The 17243-nt window shown below is 32.0% G+C and overlaps 1 protein-coding gene across 1 annotated transcript; it reads right to left on the minus strand.

Annotated features, from left to right (window-relative positions):
* Nucleotides 1-12767: 12767 nt before the first annotated feature.
* On the minus strand, nucleotides 12768-14513 carry LOC148583624 (uncharacterized). The gene is made up of 3 exons (XM_088510715.1): nucleotides 14364-14513; nucleotides 13282-14271; nucleotides 12768-12899 (listed from the first exon to the last, which is right to left on the minus strand). Exons 1-3 carry the CDS (start codon nucleotides 14496-14498, stop codon nucleotides 12768-12770), a joined length of 1257 nt encoding a protein of 418 aa, XP_088366841.1. The 5' UTR covers nucleotides 14499-14513.
* Between the last annotated feature and the right edge of the window lie 2730 nt (nucleotides 14514-17243).

Raw genomic sequence — 17243 nt, forward strand, 5'->3', positions numbered from 1 at the left:
AGGAAACTCTTTCACTATCATTTCCTAATTCAATGTGAAATTTACAAAAGAAAAATATTCAATTTGAATAAATAATATATAAATTAGTAGAAAATTTAAGGGATAACAATGGAAGAACATAAATACATTAAATAAAGATAAAATAAAAAACTAAAAATAAAATTTTAATATAATTGAAAGAATTGTCTTTTTCTACTGTATACGTTTCTCGATTCCAATGAAACCTTAAAAACCAATGTCATCCATTAATTAAGCATGTAAACAGATAAAAAAAATTAAATCACTCAATGAACAACAACATGTACAAACTAAAAAATTATCAACCAAAAATAACGATAAAAAACTCTCTCTCATTATTATTTCTTGAGTTCAATGTAAAATTTACCAAAGAAAAGTAATCATTTGAATAAAAAATAATATATAAATTAGAAGAAAAAAATAAGGGACAAAAAAAAAAAGGAAGAACATAAGCACCAGAAATAAAGATTAAAAAAAAAAAGGAAAAAAAAATACTAATTGAAAATAACTATTCTAGATTAAAAAAAAAAAAAAAAAACTGTAATATAATTTTTCATTAAGAAACAACGATAGAAAAATTGAAAAGAACTGTTCTAGAAAAAAATATATATATAAAAAAAATAACTATAGTATAATTTTTTATTGAGAAGCAGCAATGCAAATCTCTCTCTCTCTCTCTCTCTCTCTCTCTCTCTCTTGTCTTTTTCTAAATTGATTGTAAAATTTACAAAGGAACATTGAGATATAAATAGAAAGTAAGAGAAGAAAAAAAAAATTAGAAAAAAATATAAGGGACAAAAACAAAAATGGAAGAACATAAGCACCGAAAATAAAGATAAAAAAAACGAATAAAATGAAAATACTAATATAATTGAAAATAACTATTCTACTCTTCATTGAGAATAGTATAATTTATCATTGAGAAACAACGATTGGAAAATTTAAAAGAACTATTCTTGCAAAAAAATAAAATAAAGAAAAGAAATCATTGAGAAACAACGATTAGAAACTCTCTCTACCTCTCTCTTGTAGTCTTGTCTTTTTCCTGATTTGAGTGTGAAATTGACAGAGGAACATTGAGATATAAATAGAAAGCAAGAGAAGAGAAAAAGAAAAATAAACAGAGAGAGAAAGAAATAATTTGGGAACCTTTTGTTTTCTTCATTAAGACAATTAAATATATTACAAATAAAACTCATATATTTTAATTGTCTCATATTGAGATATAAACATAAAGGAAGAGAAGATAAAAAGAAAATTAAATAAAGAGAGAGAAATAGATAATTTGAAAACTTTTTGTTTTCTTCATTAAGACAATTCAATGCATTATGATGATGATGAATATATATATATAATAATATATCTCACATTAAGATATAAACATAAAGCAAGAGAAAATAAAAAGAAAATTAAATAAAGAGAGAGAAATAGAGAATTTGAAAACCTTTTGTATTCTTGATTAAGACAACTCAATGCATTACAAATAAAAAATCAAAAAATTGGTTCAAACATAAATTATGGGAGAGAGAGAGAGAGAGAGAGAGAGAGAGATTTAAGATATTTAAGTGGAGAAAATTATGGGAGAGAGAGAGAGACAAAATTATGGGAGAGAGAAATAGTTAAGACACTTAAACCATATAATTAGTTTAGAGAGAGTAGAAAAGGTTCAAATATAAAATTATATTAAAAAAAAACGGTTGAAACATAAATTATGAGAGAGAGAGAGAGAGATTATGGGAGAGTGAGAATTATCACAATTAAGTAAAAAAAAAAAAAAAAAAAAAAAGGAATTCAGATATAAAATTATGGGAGAGAGATTTAAGACAATTAAGTGGGGATAGAGAAAGAGAGAGAGAGAGAGAGACAAAAAACGATTGAAACACAAATTATGGGAGAGAGTTAGCACAATTAATTAAAAAAAAAAACTATTGAAACACAAATTATGAGAGAGATTTAAGATAATTAAGTGGAGATAGAGGGAGAGAGAGAGAGAGAGAAAAAAAAAACGGTTGAAACACAAATTATGGGAGAGAGTTAGCACAATTAATTTTTTTTAAAAAAAAAAATGATTGAAACACAAATTATGGGAGAATGAAAGTTAGCACAATTAATTGTCTTAAACCATAGAATTAGTTTACGACATTTAAATTGAGATAGAGGGAGAAAGAGAGAGATTTAAGACAATTAAGTGGAGATAGGGGGAGAGAGAGAGAGAGAGAAAGAGAGAGAGAGACAAAAAACGGTTAAAACACAAATTATGGGAGAGAGTTAGCAGAATTAATTTAAAAAAAAAAAAAAAAAACGATTGAAACACAAATTATGGGAAAGAGATTTAAGACAATTAAATGGAGATAGAGGGAGAGAGAGAGAGAAAAAAAAAAAAAAACCGGTTGAAACACAAATTATGGGAGAGAGTTAGCACAATTAATTTAAAAATAAAAATAAAAAACGATTGAAACACAAATTATCTCCACTTAATTGTCTTAAATCTCTCTCCCATAATTTTATATTTGAATTCTTTTTCTTTTTTTTAATTAATTTTGCTAACTCTCACTCTCTCATAATCTCTCTCTCTCCCATAATTTATGTTTCAACCGTTTTTTTTTTTAATATAATTTTATGTTTGAACCTTTTCTTTTCTCTCTCTAAACTAATTATATGGTTTAAGTGTCTTAACTATTTCTCTCTCCCATAATTTTGTCTCTCTCTCTCTCTCTCCCTCTATCTCCACTTAATTGTCTTAAATCTCTCTCCCATAATTTTATATCTGAATTCATTTTTTAAAAAAAAAAATTAATTGTGCTAACTCTCACTCTCCCATAATCTCTCTCTCTCCCATAATTTATGTTTTAACCGTGTTTTTTTAATATAATTTTATGTTTGAACCTTTTATTTTCTCTCCCTAAACTAATTATATGCACTCTCCGAGTTTTGACATAGAGAGTGCTTAGAATTACGACACGTGTCCTGAACCCATGTTTTAGAGAGTGCATATAATTGCGACACGTGGCGTTATAAAGAATGAACAAGTTTTGGGCATTTAAAACCAAGAGGTTTTATTCGTAATGCATTTAATTATTTTAATGAAGAAAACAAAAGGTTCCGAAATTCTCTCTCTCTCTTTATTTGTAATATATTTAATTGTCTTAATGAAGAAAACAAAAGGTTCCCAAATTTTCTCTTTCTCTCTCTATTTTTCTTTTTATCTTCCCTTACTTTTTGTTTTCGTTTGTGTCCCTTATATTTTTTTCAAATTTATATATTATTTTTATTCAAATATATATAAAAATTGAGTTTTAACGTAGAGAGTGCTTAGAATTATGACACATGTCGTGAACCCATGTTTTAGAGAATGCCTGCAATTGCGACACGTGGCGTTTTAAAGAATGAACAAGTTTTGGACACTTAAAACCCAGGAGTTTTATTTGTAATGCATTTAATTATTTTAATGAAGAAAACAAAAGGTTCCGAAATTCTCTCTCTCTTTATATATCAATATTGTGAGACAATTAAAATGTAGGAATTTTATTTGTAATATATTTAATTGTCTTAATGAAGAAATATTATTTGTATTGAAATAAGATAGATGATTTATTTGATTACATTAAATCTTGATTGAAAGACCAATTTTTTTAAAGAGGAAACCGATTTTTTAACTCATTATTTTAAAAATTGAACGGTTCATATTTTTCCTCTCTCTCTATCTCTCTTTTTTTCCTCTCTCTCTCTCTCTCTCTCTCTCTCTCCTTTTTTTCCTCTCTCTCCACGTCTCTCTCTCTCTTAATTTCAAAGAAAAAGACATCTCTCTCCCTCCACTCTCCAACATTAATATCTCTCCTCTCTTTTTTCTCCATCTCTATCTTTCTCTTTCTCCACTCTCCAACATTAACAAAAACATAATCTATTGGCCTAAAAATTCAAATTGGAGGTAATTATTTTTCTTAACCTTTTTTTTTTTTTTTTCCAAACCAACAAAGTTTTAACATATTCTAATTTATATAAATTAAACTAAAATTAAGGGTCTTATCTTTTAATTCATTTGAATGTTTATGGATTTTTTTTTTTTGGTCTAATTTACTCGGATTTTCAAGCATTTTTTCTCTACTTTTGAAAGCAATATTATTTGGCTTTTTTTTTTTTTTTTTTTTTACTATTTGGAATTATATAGGTTTTATTTGTATTGAAATAAGATAGATGATTTATTTGATTGCATTAAATCTTGATTGAAAGACCAACTTTTTTAAAGAGTAAACTGATTTTTTAACTTATTATTTTAAAAAGTGAACGGTTCATTTTTTTTCTCTCTCTATCTCTCTTTTTTTCCCCTCTCTCTCTCTCTCTCTCTCTCTCTCACTCTTTTATTTTATTTTTTTATTTTTTTTTATTTTTTCTCTCCAAGCACTCTCATTCCACATCTCTTTCTTGAACCGGTTCATATCTCTCTCTCTCTCTCTCTCTCTCCTTTTTTTCCTCTCTCTCCACGTCTCTTTCTCTTTTCTTCTCTCCAAGTCTTTCACTCTCATTCAACATCTCTCTCTCTCTTAATTTCAAAAAAAAAAAAGACATCTTTCTACCTCCACTCTCCAACATTAATATCTCTCCTCTTTTTTCTCTTCATCTCTATCTTTCTCTTTCTCCACTCTCCAACTTTAACAAAAACATAATCTATTGGCCTAAAAATTCAAATTGGAGGTAATTATTATTATTATTATTATTTTTTTTTTTTTCAGACCAATTATGATAAATTAAACTAAAATTAAAGGTCTTATGTTTTAATTCATTTGAATGTTTATAGATTTGTTTGTTTTTTTTTTTTTTTTGTGTAATTTACTCGGATTTTCAAGCATATTTTTAAGGTTTTTTTTTTTTTTTTTTTTCTACTTTTGAAAGCAATATTATTTTGCCTTTTATTTCTAATATTCATAATTATATAAGTTTTATTTGTATTGAAATAAGATAGATGATTTATTACAAAAGGTTCCCAAATTTTCTCTTTCTCTCTCTATTTTTCTTTTTATCTTCTGTTACTTTTTGTTTTCGTTTGTGTCCCTTATATTTTTTTCAAATTTATATATTATTTTTATTCAAATATATATAAAAACTGAGTTTTAACGTAGAGAGTGCTTAGAATTATGACAACGTATCATGAACCCATATTTTAGAGAATGCCTATAATTGCGACACGTGGCGTTTTAAAGAATGAACAAGTTTTGGGAACTTAAAACCTAGGAGTTTTATTTGTAATGCATTTAATTATTTTAATGAAGAAAACAAAAGGTTCCGAAATTCTCTCTCGCTCTTTATATATCAATATTGTGAGACAATTAAAATGTAGGAATTTTATTTGTAATATATTTAACTGTCTTAATGAATAAATATTATTTGTATTGAAATAAGATAGATGATTTATTTGATTACATTAAATCTTGATTGAAAGACCAATTTTTTTAAAGAGTAAACCGATTTTTTAACTTATTATTTTAAAAATTGAACGGTTCATATTTTTCCTCTCTCTCTCTCTATCTCTCTTTTCTCTCTACAAGTCATTCACTCTCATTCCACATCTCTCTCTCTCTCTCTCTCTCTCTCTCTCTCCTTTTTTTTCCTCTCTCTCCACGTCTCTCTCTCTCTTAATTTCAAAGAAAAAAACGTCTCTCTCCCTCCACTCTCCAACATTAATATCTCTCCTCTTTTTTCTCTCCATCTCTATCTTTCTCTTTCTCCACTCTCCAACATTAACAAAAACATAATCTATTGGCCTAAAAATTCAAATTGGAGGTAATTATTCTTCTTAACCTTTTTTTTTTTTTTTCCAAACCAACAAAGTTTTAACATATTCTAATTTATATAAATTAAACTAAAATTAAGGGTCTTATCTTTTAATTCATTTGAATGTTTATGGATTTTTTTTTTTTTTTGTCTAATTTACTCGGATTTTCAAGCATTTTTTCTCTACTTTTGAAAGCAATATTATTTGGCTTTTTTTTAAAAAAAAAATATTTGGAATTATATAGGTTTTATTTGTATTGAAATAAGATAGATGATTTATTTGATTGCATTAAATCTTGATTGAAAGACCAACTTTTTTAAAGAGTAAACTGATTTTTTAACTTATTATTTTAAAAAGTGAACGGTTCATTTTTTTTTCTCTCTCTATCTCTCTTTTTTTCCTCTCTCTCTCTCTCTCTCTCTCTCTCTCTCTCTCACTCTTTTATTTTATTTTTTTTTTTTTTAATTTTTTCTCTCCAAGCACTCTCATTCCACATCTCTCTCTTGAACCGGTTCATATCTCTCTCTCTCTCTCTCTCTCTCTCTCCTTTTTTTCCTCTCTCTCCACGTCTCTTTCTCTTTTTTTCTCTCCAAGTCTTTCACTCTCATTCAACATCTCTCTCTCTCTTAATTTCAAAAAAAAAAAAGACATCTTTCTACCTCCACTCTCCAACATTAATATCTCTCCTCTTTTTTCTCTCCATCTCTATCTTTCTCTTTCTCCACTCTCCAACTTTAACAAAAACATAATCTATTGGCCTAAAAATTCAAATTGGAGGTAATTATTATTATTATTATTATTTTTTTTTCAGACCAATTATGATAAATTCAACTAAAATTAAAGGTCTTATGTTTTAATTCATTTGAATGTTTATAGATTTGTTTGTTTGTTTTTTTTTGTTTTTTGTGTAATTTACTCGGATTTTCAAGCATATTTTTAAGGTTTTTTTTTTTTTTTTTTCCTACTTTTGAAAGCAATATTATTTTGCCTTTTATTTTTAATATTCATAATTATATAGGTTTTATTTGTATTGAAATAAGATAGATGATTTATTACTAAAGGTTCCCAAATTTTCTCTTTCTCTTTCTATTTTTCTTTTTATCTTCTCTTACTTTTTGTTTTCGTTTGTGTCCCTTATATTTTTTTCAAATTTATATATTATTTTTATTCAAATATATATAAAAACTAAGTTTTAACGTAGAGAGTGCTTAGAATTATGACAACGTATCATGAACCCATATTTTAGAGAATGCCTATAATTGCGACACGTGGCGTTTTAAAGAATGAATAAGTTTTGGGCACTTAAAACCCAGGAGTTTTATTTGTAATACATTTAATTATTTTAATGAAGAAAACAAAAGGTTCCGAAATTCTCTCTCTCTTTATATATCAATATTGTGAGACAATTAAAATGTAGGAATTTTATTTGTAATATATTTAATTGTCTTAATGAAGAAATATTATTTGTATTGAAAAAAGATAGATGATTTATTTGATTACATTAAATCTTGATTGAAAGACCAATTTTTTTAAAGAGTAAACCGATTTTTTAACTCATTATTTTAAAAATTGAACGGTTCATATTTTTCCTCTCTCTCTCTATCTCTCTTTTTTTCCTCTCTCTCTCTCTCTCTTTTCTCTCTACAAGTCATTCACTCTCATTCCACATCTCTCTCACCGGTTCATATCTCTCTCTCTCTCTCTCTCCTTTTTTTTCCTCTCTCTCCACGTCTCTCTCTCTCTTAATTTCAAAGAAAAAGACATCTCTCTCCCTCCACTCTCCAACATTAATATCTCTCCTCTTTTTTCTCTCCATCTCTATCTTTCTCTTTCTCCACTCTCCAACATTAACAAAAACATAATCTATTGGCATAAAAATTCAAATTGGAGGTAATTATTCTTCTTAACCTTTTTTTTTTTTTTTTTCCAAACCAACAAAGTTTTAACATATTCTAATTTATATAAATTAAACTAAAATTAAGGGTCTTATCTTTTAATTCATTTGAATGTTTATGGATTTTTTTTTTTTTTGGTCTAATTTACTCGGATTTTCAAGCATTTTTTCTCTACTTTTGAAAGCAATATTATTTGGTTTTTTTTTTTTTTTTTTTTTTAATATTTGGAATTATATAGGTTTTATTTGTATTGAAATAAGATAGATGATTTATTTGATTGCATTAAATCTTGATTGAAAGACCAACTTTTTTAAAGAGTAAACTGATTTTTTAACTTATTATTTTAAAAAGTGAACGGTTCATTTTTTTTTTCTCTCTCTATCTCTCTTTTTTTCCTCTCTCTCTCTCTCTCTCACTCTTTTATTTTTTTATTTTTAGTTTTTTTTTATTTTTTCTCTCCAAGCACTCTCATTCCACATCTCTCTCTTGAACCGGTTCATATCTCTCTCTCTCTCTCTCTCTCCTTTTTTTCCTCTCTCTCCACGTCTCTTTCTCTTTTTTCTCTCCAAGTCTTCCACTCTCATTCAACATCTCTCTCTCTCTTAATTTCAAAAAAAAAAAGAGACATCTTTCTACCTCCACTCTCCAACATTAATATCTCTCCTCTTTTTTCTTTCCATCTCTATCTTTCTCTTTCTCCACTCTCCAACATTAACAAAAACATAATCTATTGGCCTAAAAATTCAAATTGGAGGTAATTATTCTTCTTAACCTTTTTTTTTTTTTTTTTTTTTTTTTTTTTTTTTTTTTCAGACCAATAATGTTTTAACATATTCTAATTTATATAAATTAAACTAAAATTAAAGGTCTTATGTTTTAATTCATTTGAATGTTTATAGATTTGTTTGTTTTTTTTTTTTTTTTGTGTAATTTACTCGGATTTTCAAGCATATTTTTAAGGTTTTTTTTTTTTTTTTTTTTCTACTTTTGAAAGCAATATTATTTTGCCTTTTATTTTTAATATTCATAATTATATAGGTTTTATTTGTATTGAAATAAGATAGATGATTTATTTGATTGCATTAAATCTTGATTGAAAGATTTTATTTTATTTTGTATTCATAAATTTTTTCTCTCTCAAATATTGAGAATTATGTGAATTTTATTTGTATTTAAATATAGGGAAATTGTATATAAAATCCTTAGGTAAACGCGCATTTTTTAAAAACTCCCTGGGTTTTTTTTTTCGAAAATTTACTCCTTGGGTCACTCGAAATTACTAGAAACTCCATACCGTTAAATTTTGGTAACTGCCGTTATTTGAATGAAACGAACCGTTTCACTTAAGTCCACCTAAGTGGAATTTTTGTATCCTACGTGTTCACATTGGACACGTAGGATATAAAACTCACCGTTTTGGACCATCCAAAACGGTGAGTTTTATATAACTAGATGGCTTCTTTTTTGAAACCCTTCCATACGGACCATACGAAACCCACCCGATAGAACCAGCGGCGAGCCACCGACGCAGCAGACGCCACCGACCCAGACTCCGCCGGCGACAGAACCACCGGAGACGGAACCCACCGGCGACAGAGGCCACCGGCGACAGTACCCACCGTTTGGACCATCAATTCCGGCGTCACTTTTCCGGCTAGGTTTCCGTCGATTCACAATATTTTGAATCGGAAAAATCCGGTTTCGACGAAGGTATTTTCCGAAATTTCTCTGTGGGTTTTGTTGATTGACTGAAATGGAAGCCTTTAATAGTTGTGTTTTGAATTTTCTTGTTGTGTTGGAAGCTTTTGGTCGAAACCCCATCCCCAACCATTTTTTGTCCAACATCTGTCGAATATTCCACTTTTGAGCCAATATTATTGTTGATTGGCAGTGGGTGTGGTCCACCTTGGTTGTGGTCCTGGAAAGATACTGGTTTTTTTCGTGTGCACTGGCAAGTTGGTCAAGGGGGATTGTTTGATCTGTATAATTATTTATTTTATTTTGTTGCTTCTCTACTCAAATGGTGGATTGCCGAGGACATGAAAATAGGAATTCTTTGTGCATAGTTTACGCCAGTTTCATCATTCTACAATTGAGCAGTATTTTTTGAATTTTTTTTTTTTTACCTAATAGTTCATGCCATACTTGCCATACTTTTCTATGCATGTCTTTGTTTTTAGGTCCTCCAATATTGTTGCCACCTTTTTTAGTTGATGAGAAGAAAGGTCAATTACTGAAAGAAATGTTAATCATATTAGTATTAACATTTGGAAGAAAAGTATTTTTCAATGGAGAAAAAAGTGGTATTATTGTTGGGATATGATAGATTGTGGTTGGTTGGGTTTTAATGACTTTGTAAATTTTTTTAGGGAAGTTTCATCATTCTACAATTGAGCAGTATGATATATGTGGTTGGATGCTATGGCTAATTTCTTCTTATTGCATGCTTGATTACACTGCATATTTGCATGTTTGTAGGGAGCCCTCTATGCTCATATACCATCTCTAGCTACTACACTAACAACTTAGTATTGTTTAGATTACAAATTGAGCAGTACTATTTCTGTAGGGGAATCACATTTTAAACAATGTGATTATCTATCGGTTAGGGTTTAGGGTACATTATTTTTCCCAGTATTGTTTAGATTACAAATTGAAGTGAGAATAATCTTTTGGCAAGCTTGATTTTATTTTTCTTTTATGAGCTTGATTATTCTCTCACATGTCAGTTATATATTGTTAGGTTCATATTATAAGATGAACAGGAGGAAGAAAGATTTCGGGATAGGAGACAATGAAAGCGAATTCTACGATGGAAAGATGAAAAAGGTTTGTGAATTTTAATTAGTGAAACCCATTAGGGAATTGTGATTACTTCTAATAATTGTGGGTTTCACCGTAGAATGAGCAGTCAATGTCGTCGGCATCTATGACATCATCGGTGAAAGAGGATATGGAACCTGTGCAGTGTAGGTGCGGACATACAAGCCCAATTATAACATCCACTACTATAAAAAATCCTGGGAGGCGATTCTATGGGTGTGCTATGTATGACCGTAAAAAGGTATTTGAATTTGGATAATTTGGTTTTACGAAATAGTTATTACTTTGTGCTTGTTCGTAATTATCAGATTTTTTTTTGTGTAATTACAGAAAGCTGGCCAATGTCCTTTTTTCCAATGGTATGACAAAGAAACTTGTGCTCGCGGAAGGGAGGTCCTACCTGCGCTGTATAAACAAGTTCATTCCCTGAAATGTGAAGTGTCATTACTTAGGGGCAAACTAAAGATCCAAACATATTTGTTGGTTTTTTTGTTGGTGATTTGTGTACTGTTGATTTGTCTAAGGTTGATGGGGCATTGAGGCATGGGAATGAGGCAATTAGATTATTATCAGTGAAATGGACTATCTGTTTTGTTGTTGTCAAGGATATTGTTTACTTACCTATGTTGTCCACGTGGATATATGGTTATGTCTTCTATGTAACAATTACGTAAAAATCCTGCTTGTTCGTAATTATCAGGTTGTTCGTAATTATCAGGTCGGCTGATTACTTTTATGGAACAACTATTTCCATGCATTAGTTTTATTTGTATGCGGCAATTTATGATTATTTGTACGTTGCTCTTAAGTCTGAAATATTGAACCCTACAATATAATTTGCAGGCATAATTAATTTTATCCGTCCACTAATACAATCTGGAATTGGTAATTGTGATGACGAAATTTAAAAATGTAATTCAATAACTAACAGTACATGTTTAATGCTTAATGAACAACATTGAAGCTAACAAGCACATAAAGTCCCAAAATGAATACCCCAAATGTTTTTATATTACAAACATAAAACCAAAAAAACCCGACATATCACTTGATTATAAAATGGGTATGCGGGAAAAAGGCACTATGAAGAGATGTGATAAGTTTCAGCTTGTGATCATTGCGTGGCACTACTTCCACGGCTTCTTAGTACACGTGTACTACCACGATGTGATGATTCCGCTGTTGCTTCTGCCTGTGGTTCATGTTGGGATCCAAAGGATGCGTTAACAAAAATAATAATTATTTGCAGATACCAAAAAAAAAAAAAAAAAAAGAAGAAAAAAGAAGAAAAACCGGAAATCAGTGTGAATATTACAAATTAAGCACAAGTATATGAGTTTTTTAAGTACAAAAAAAAACTGCAGACTAATTTACTAAATTAAATCACCAATTGCAAACATTCAGATATTAGTGGGCAGCTATGGAGTCATCGGGAAATAACAGTTTTGTTAATAAAAAAAAAAAAAATAAGAGTTTAAAAACTTGAATTTTACCTGTGACTGAGTAGCCCTACGTGTACGCACAGTTGGCTGTGATGACTCGTGGGCTTCTGCCGCTGCCTGTGATTCATGTTGGGATCCAAAAAATGCGTTAAAAAAAAAGGGGGGGGGGGGGGGGGGCGCGTGGGGGGGCGCGGGGGAATCATCGTGAAATAAGAGTTTTCTTAACCACAAAAAAAACTTGAATTTTACCTGTGCCTGAGTAGCCCGCCGTGTACGTACACTTTGCTGTGATGACCCGGGAACTTCTGCCTCTGCCTGTGGTTCATGTTCGGATCCAAAAAATGTGTTAAAACAAAAAAAAAAAATGAGACAAATGCTTATTCACCATATGTAAACTTGATAGAACATTCAGATATCATGATTCTCGCTTATAGATGGACATCAAGTAAATAAGTCAACATCTATTTCCTACAACATAAGCATCAAGTTTAACTCAACAGTAAAGCTGTCTAGAATATACCCATGTAAGTAACTCAAAATACAGCAACCTTAGTAACCCAATGAGCATGTTTAAAAAACTCAAAAATATTTTCTAATTCTAATAGCCAAAACAACCCTTTATTTCAAGTAATTTCTATTCCACATGTAGCTTCCATAGCTTCATCTATGTACCACAACAAACCAATATAACCAAGCATTCTTAAGATACATCCTTCAACAACCAATAACAAGAATTATTTTTCATCTTCACAATCCAACTTGTAATAATTTATCCAATCAAGTAACAACACTTCATCACTCACAAAACAATAAGAGATATCATGCCTTAATCAAGGGAAACATCCTCAAACCACCAAACAATTCAATCAAAACACCCATTTTCCATCGAAAACTCCACCAGAAATAACCCCAGAAATCCGTTACTTTAGCTTTTTCAGTTTCAGCCAATGTCTACAAATATCCAAGAAATCAACCCACAAATTTGTGTTCAACTCTCCCCAATCGGTATGGACCAAGAACTAAAACTTCATTTTAGCCATAAAACAAAAATCGGAAACCAACCCAAAACTAAACCATAATCTGTTAAACACAAATCAGAACATCAAAACAATGTCCATAAATTTCAGCATGAGAACATTCCACTAAATTTGGCCAAAACAACAACTAAATCAGTTCCATTGCCAAACCAAAAACTTACAAAAATCTACACAAAATTTCCAACACCCAATCAGAATCAGAGAGACAATCCAACAAGATCTACCTACAAAATTTAATAATTATTATATTACTTGTACAATAATAATTAAGTTAACAAATGTTGGAATTGTTTTACCTGTGCTTGAGCAGCATCTTTTTTCGGCTTATATTTCTTTGGTTTCCACCTCTTCCGATCCGGGTTCAAAGGTAAATGACAACCTTTATAATTATGCCCTAAACCCCCACAATTTCCACATTTAACGATATATCCACTACGGGTTAGCTTGTAGGGGTTAGTCGGCTCATCTACATCTTTTCGCCTACTAATCTTTGGTCGACCAGGAGCCCTTCTAATGATAGGTGGCTGGATTTCATCGCATGGATCATCAGCTGGCCATGTCTGTGGACCTTCCATGCCATACACTCGAGCTGCATATCCTTGCATATACTTGTCCATCTTGTAATAATCATCCAAAAAATCCTCTGGTTTTTGTTTATGCATGTAAATTGCAGCACAAGCATGTGAGCAAGGGATCCCACTCACCTGCCATCTTCCACATGTGCATGTGAGATGATCTAACCGGACTAAACGCCGTGGCTCGTATATGTGCTCGATCTCAAACTCCAACTCATTCTGCCACCGACTAATACAATTCCTTGTATCGCTTTTTGACCTCTCCAATTTTTTCTGGATCTTTGGGCATATTGTGTAGTGCGTCGACCGGATTCCATTCCTTTTCTGCTGGAAGCGTGCCATTATTTGCAGACGAATTTCTTCAAGCATAGTCAGTATAGGCTTAATCCTAGCTTCCTTAATCCACGCGTTAAAGCTCTCAGCCAAGTTGTTTAATAACATATCACTTTTGGTTTGGCAGTTGAAAGCATGTCTGGACCATGATGCTTTAGGTACACCACTAAGGTAATCGTGTGCACCTTTCTCCATTGACATTATATTCCGCATGTGATGGTCAAACGCATAAACATTGGAGGCACGTGCAGCCCCCCACAACTCATCCTTCATAGCTTTCCCTGTGTAGCCTTTCGCTTTGAGGTTCGCATGTAGGTGCCGAACACAAAAGCGATGCTCAGCGTGTGGCAACACAGCCTCAACCGCAATTCCAAGCCCCTACACACATAAATTTATGTTAAATTATATGTAATAACATAAAGGAATAAAATAATACAATAAGAACATAAATAGTATTTTACACCAAATACCTTCTGTCTGTCAGACATTATAGTCCAACCAAGTCCGCCATCTGGCCCGCATAAGTCCTCAAATAAAATGGCAATAAACCACTGCCATGAATCTCTTGTCTCTGCCTCGGCCACAGCAATTGCAATGGGGAACATATCGTCGTTGCCATCCTTGCCTATGGCACACAACAATTGCCCCCCATAGTCCCCCTTCAGATGACAAGCATCTAAACAAATTATGGGCCGACACCCATGTATGAACCCCTTCTTGCATGCATCAAGACAAATATACATCCTCTGAAAGAATGCTCCATCTCTGTGTACAAACGCACTACTACCAGGGTTGGTGCTGAGTATTGCCATTGCATATCGCCGTGTGAGGCGATATTGCTTAGAGTGCCTACCAAAAACTTGATGTAATGCCTCCTTCTTCGCTCTATAGCAACGATCAATAGGAACATCGACGTTAAGGTCTCTCTTCACCCTCTGTTTCAATGCATATGGTGTCCACGTGGGGTCATCCTTGAAGTCCCTCTTATAAGTGCGAACAAGATACTCCACATCGCATCTGGAGTTTTCGTATTGATTACCACAAATATGAACCGGGTAGTACGTCTTAATTTGAAAACAAGTCCTGGTAGCATCAGTAGAGGCATGAATCCTCCATGAGCAATGCCCTAATTTACAGACTGCACTCACCCTACTCGTGTCATTGTGCTTGTAGTTGTAATCAAACCCTTTCTGCACAGCATGCGTCTTCAGTGCCTTCTTGAATGAACCTGAATCTGCAAATTGATCCCCAAGCTCAAACGTCACTGGAATCTTCAAGTCATGCTTCAGATTGAACTGTCTATACCGCTTCCTTTTTTTTCCAACCTCGCCAGCGTCACTTTCTTGCAAACTTGCAAGACCATCACTTTCATCATCAGATTCCTCATCCCCCAAATCGGCTCATTTCTCACCTATGTTAATGTCAGCTTTTTCCCACCATTTGGACGTCCCATCCTTCTCTTTTCTGACACCATCAGCATCATAGAAAAGGTCCTCATCCTCGCCATCAGTTGCTTCGAAGTCAGTCAACAGCTCCTTGATAACTTCATCAATATCCTCTTCCACTTTCTTCTTCCGTGGCCTACCACCACGTCCTTTTTTTTTTGTACCAGTTTCGGGCACGGTGTCTGCACCAACATTCGGATTGTCTTCCTCGTCCTGCAAAACCGGTTGAGCAACCCGTCTCCTTCTTCTTCTGCGTACTGAAAAAATATATACAAAAATTAAAATAAAAAACCAAAAACAAAAGAATCAACTAATTAAAAACCATAAATAATCATGACAACATAAAGTTAGTTGCTGGTGAATATTATTTCTAAAAAAATAAATAAAATAAGAATCCAACTCAATTTCAGTTTGTATGTACCTCCTCGGCTGGTGGTCGGTTCCCCGCTTGGTTTCTTGGATGGCGTAATAGAACGGGCAGCCTTAGTTTTAACTCGTGGGCTTTTGAAATGTCTTGATTGAGAATTTCCACCTTCTCCACCTTGACCTTGTACATCTCCATCTTGGCGTGCAGCATTAGGTATGTCCTCCATCCCTAAAAGAAACAATCAAATTTGTTGTTAGTCATTCGGGAAGGGAAGGCTAAGTGCTGTCATGATATATTATTTGAAAAACAATTAAGTTAACAAATAAGAAATAAGTATACTACCTTCAGCCCTAGGTATTTCATCCACCCTGTCACCTTCTCCATCTCCGTCATGAAGGGGAGGACTAGGTATCTCACCCACCCCGCCACCACCTTCTGCATCTACATCATGACGGGGAGCCGTAGGTATCTCACCCACCCCACCACCACCTTCTCCATCTCCATCATGCCGAGCAGTGCTAGGTATCTCACCCACCCCGCCACCACCTTCTCCATGTTGTCTTTCAACAGCTTCAAGAAATAAATGCTCCTCTACCATTATAGCACTGTCCACCATATGCTCAACATATAAATGAACATCTTGTGATCTGTACTCAGCCATAATATTTACAAAATCTACAACGTCTGCATCACTATTTAAAGATATCACTTGAGTATGTGGACTATCACCGACATTATACCAACATCTAAAGTCGCTCATGTATCCTAAGTCACGAACCAACTCTTTCACTTCCCACATACTAAAATAGTCAACATCATAGCCTTTCACTTCATGGACGTCGCCACCAATGTATTTAAATGGGGTATGGGTCATTGTCCCACCGTGGTGCATGATTATATTGACAGCCATATCTGTAAACATATAAAAAAGTGTAAGAAAAATATAAAAGAGTGTAAGAAAAAATGTTTGTCCATACAAGAAAACACAAAAACAATAATATCTATCTATTGCATGAAATAGATTACGTGCATGTTTTGGACTCAAGATGCCCAACTTAAGCTGATACATGTCCATCATGATTGCTAAATATTAAGAGAATGCGATATTTACATGATGTAAAAGAGCGTTTACAATAGACTATTTAAATAAAAGTTAAATTTGAGAAGAAAAATTTATTTTATCAAATTTAAAGAGCCACTTTTAAAATGAGACAAATTTCTTCCAAACTAATTGGGAGGAAATTTCATTCAACCTATTCTAACTTAACTTTTTCTCATTTAGTGTCTAAGAGCATCTCCATCAATAATAGTCCGAATACCTACCGAAAAATTACACTATCTACTTTAGCTACTACTTTTTCTCTATGATCTCTCCAACAAATTATCTATTTCTTTCACTACTTGCATTTAAATATTATTTCTCATTCTTATATCCTTGCATTTAAATGTTATATTCTTTTTTTTTTAAGTATACGTTGACATTGAAGTCATTAAATTATTCTTCCCAAATATTATATTGAAAAATATGGAATCAATTT

The sequence above is a fragment of the Corylus avellana genome, chromosome 9 (assembly GCF_965113065.1).
Source record: "Corylus avellana chromosome 9, dhCorAvel1.hap1.2, whole genome shotgun sequence".
Taxonomy (NCBI): Eukaryota; Viridiplantae; Streptophyta; class Magnoliopsida; order Fagales; family Betulaceae; genus Corylus; species Corylus avellana.

Bases quoted from the DNA above. Each gene is read 5' to 3' on its own strand.
- LOC148583624 (XM_088510715.1), bottom strand. From the start codon at position 14,498: ATGTTCCCCATTGCAATTGCTGTGGCCGAGGCAGAGACAAGAGATTCA. The intron at 14,272-14,363 runs GTATTTGGTGTA...TTATGTGTGTAG, and splicing joins TAATGTCTGACAGACAGAAG to GGGCTTGGAATTGCGGTTGA. The intron at 12,900-13,281 runs GTAAAACAATTC...GGATATTTGTAG, and splicing joins AAGATGCTGCTCAAGCACAG to ACATTGGCTGAAACTGAAAA.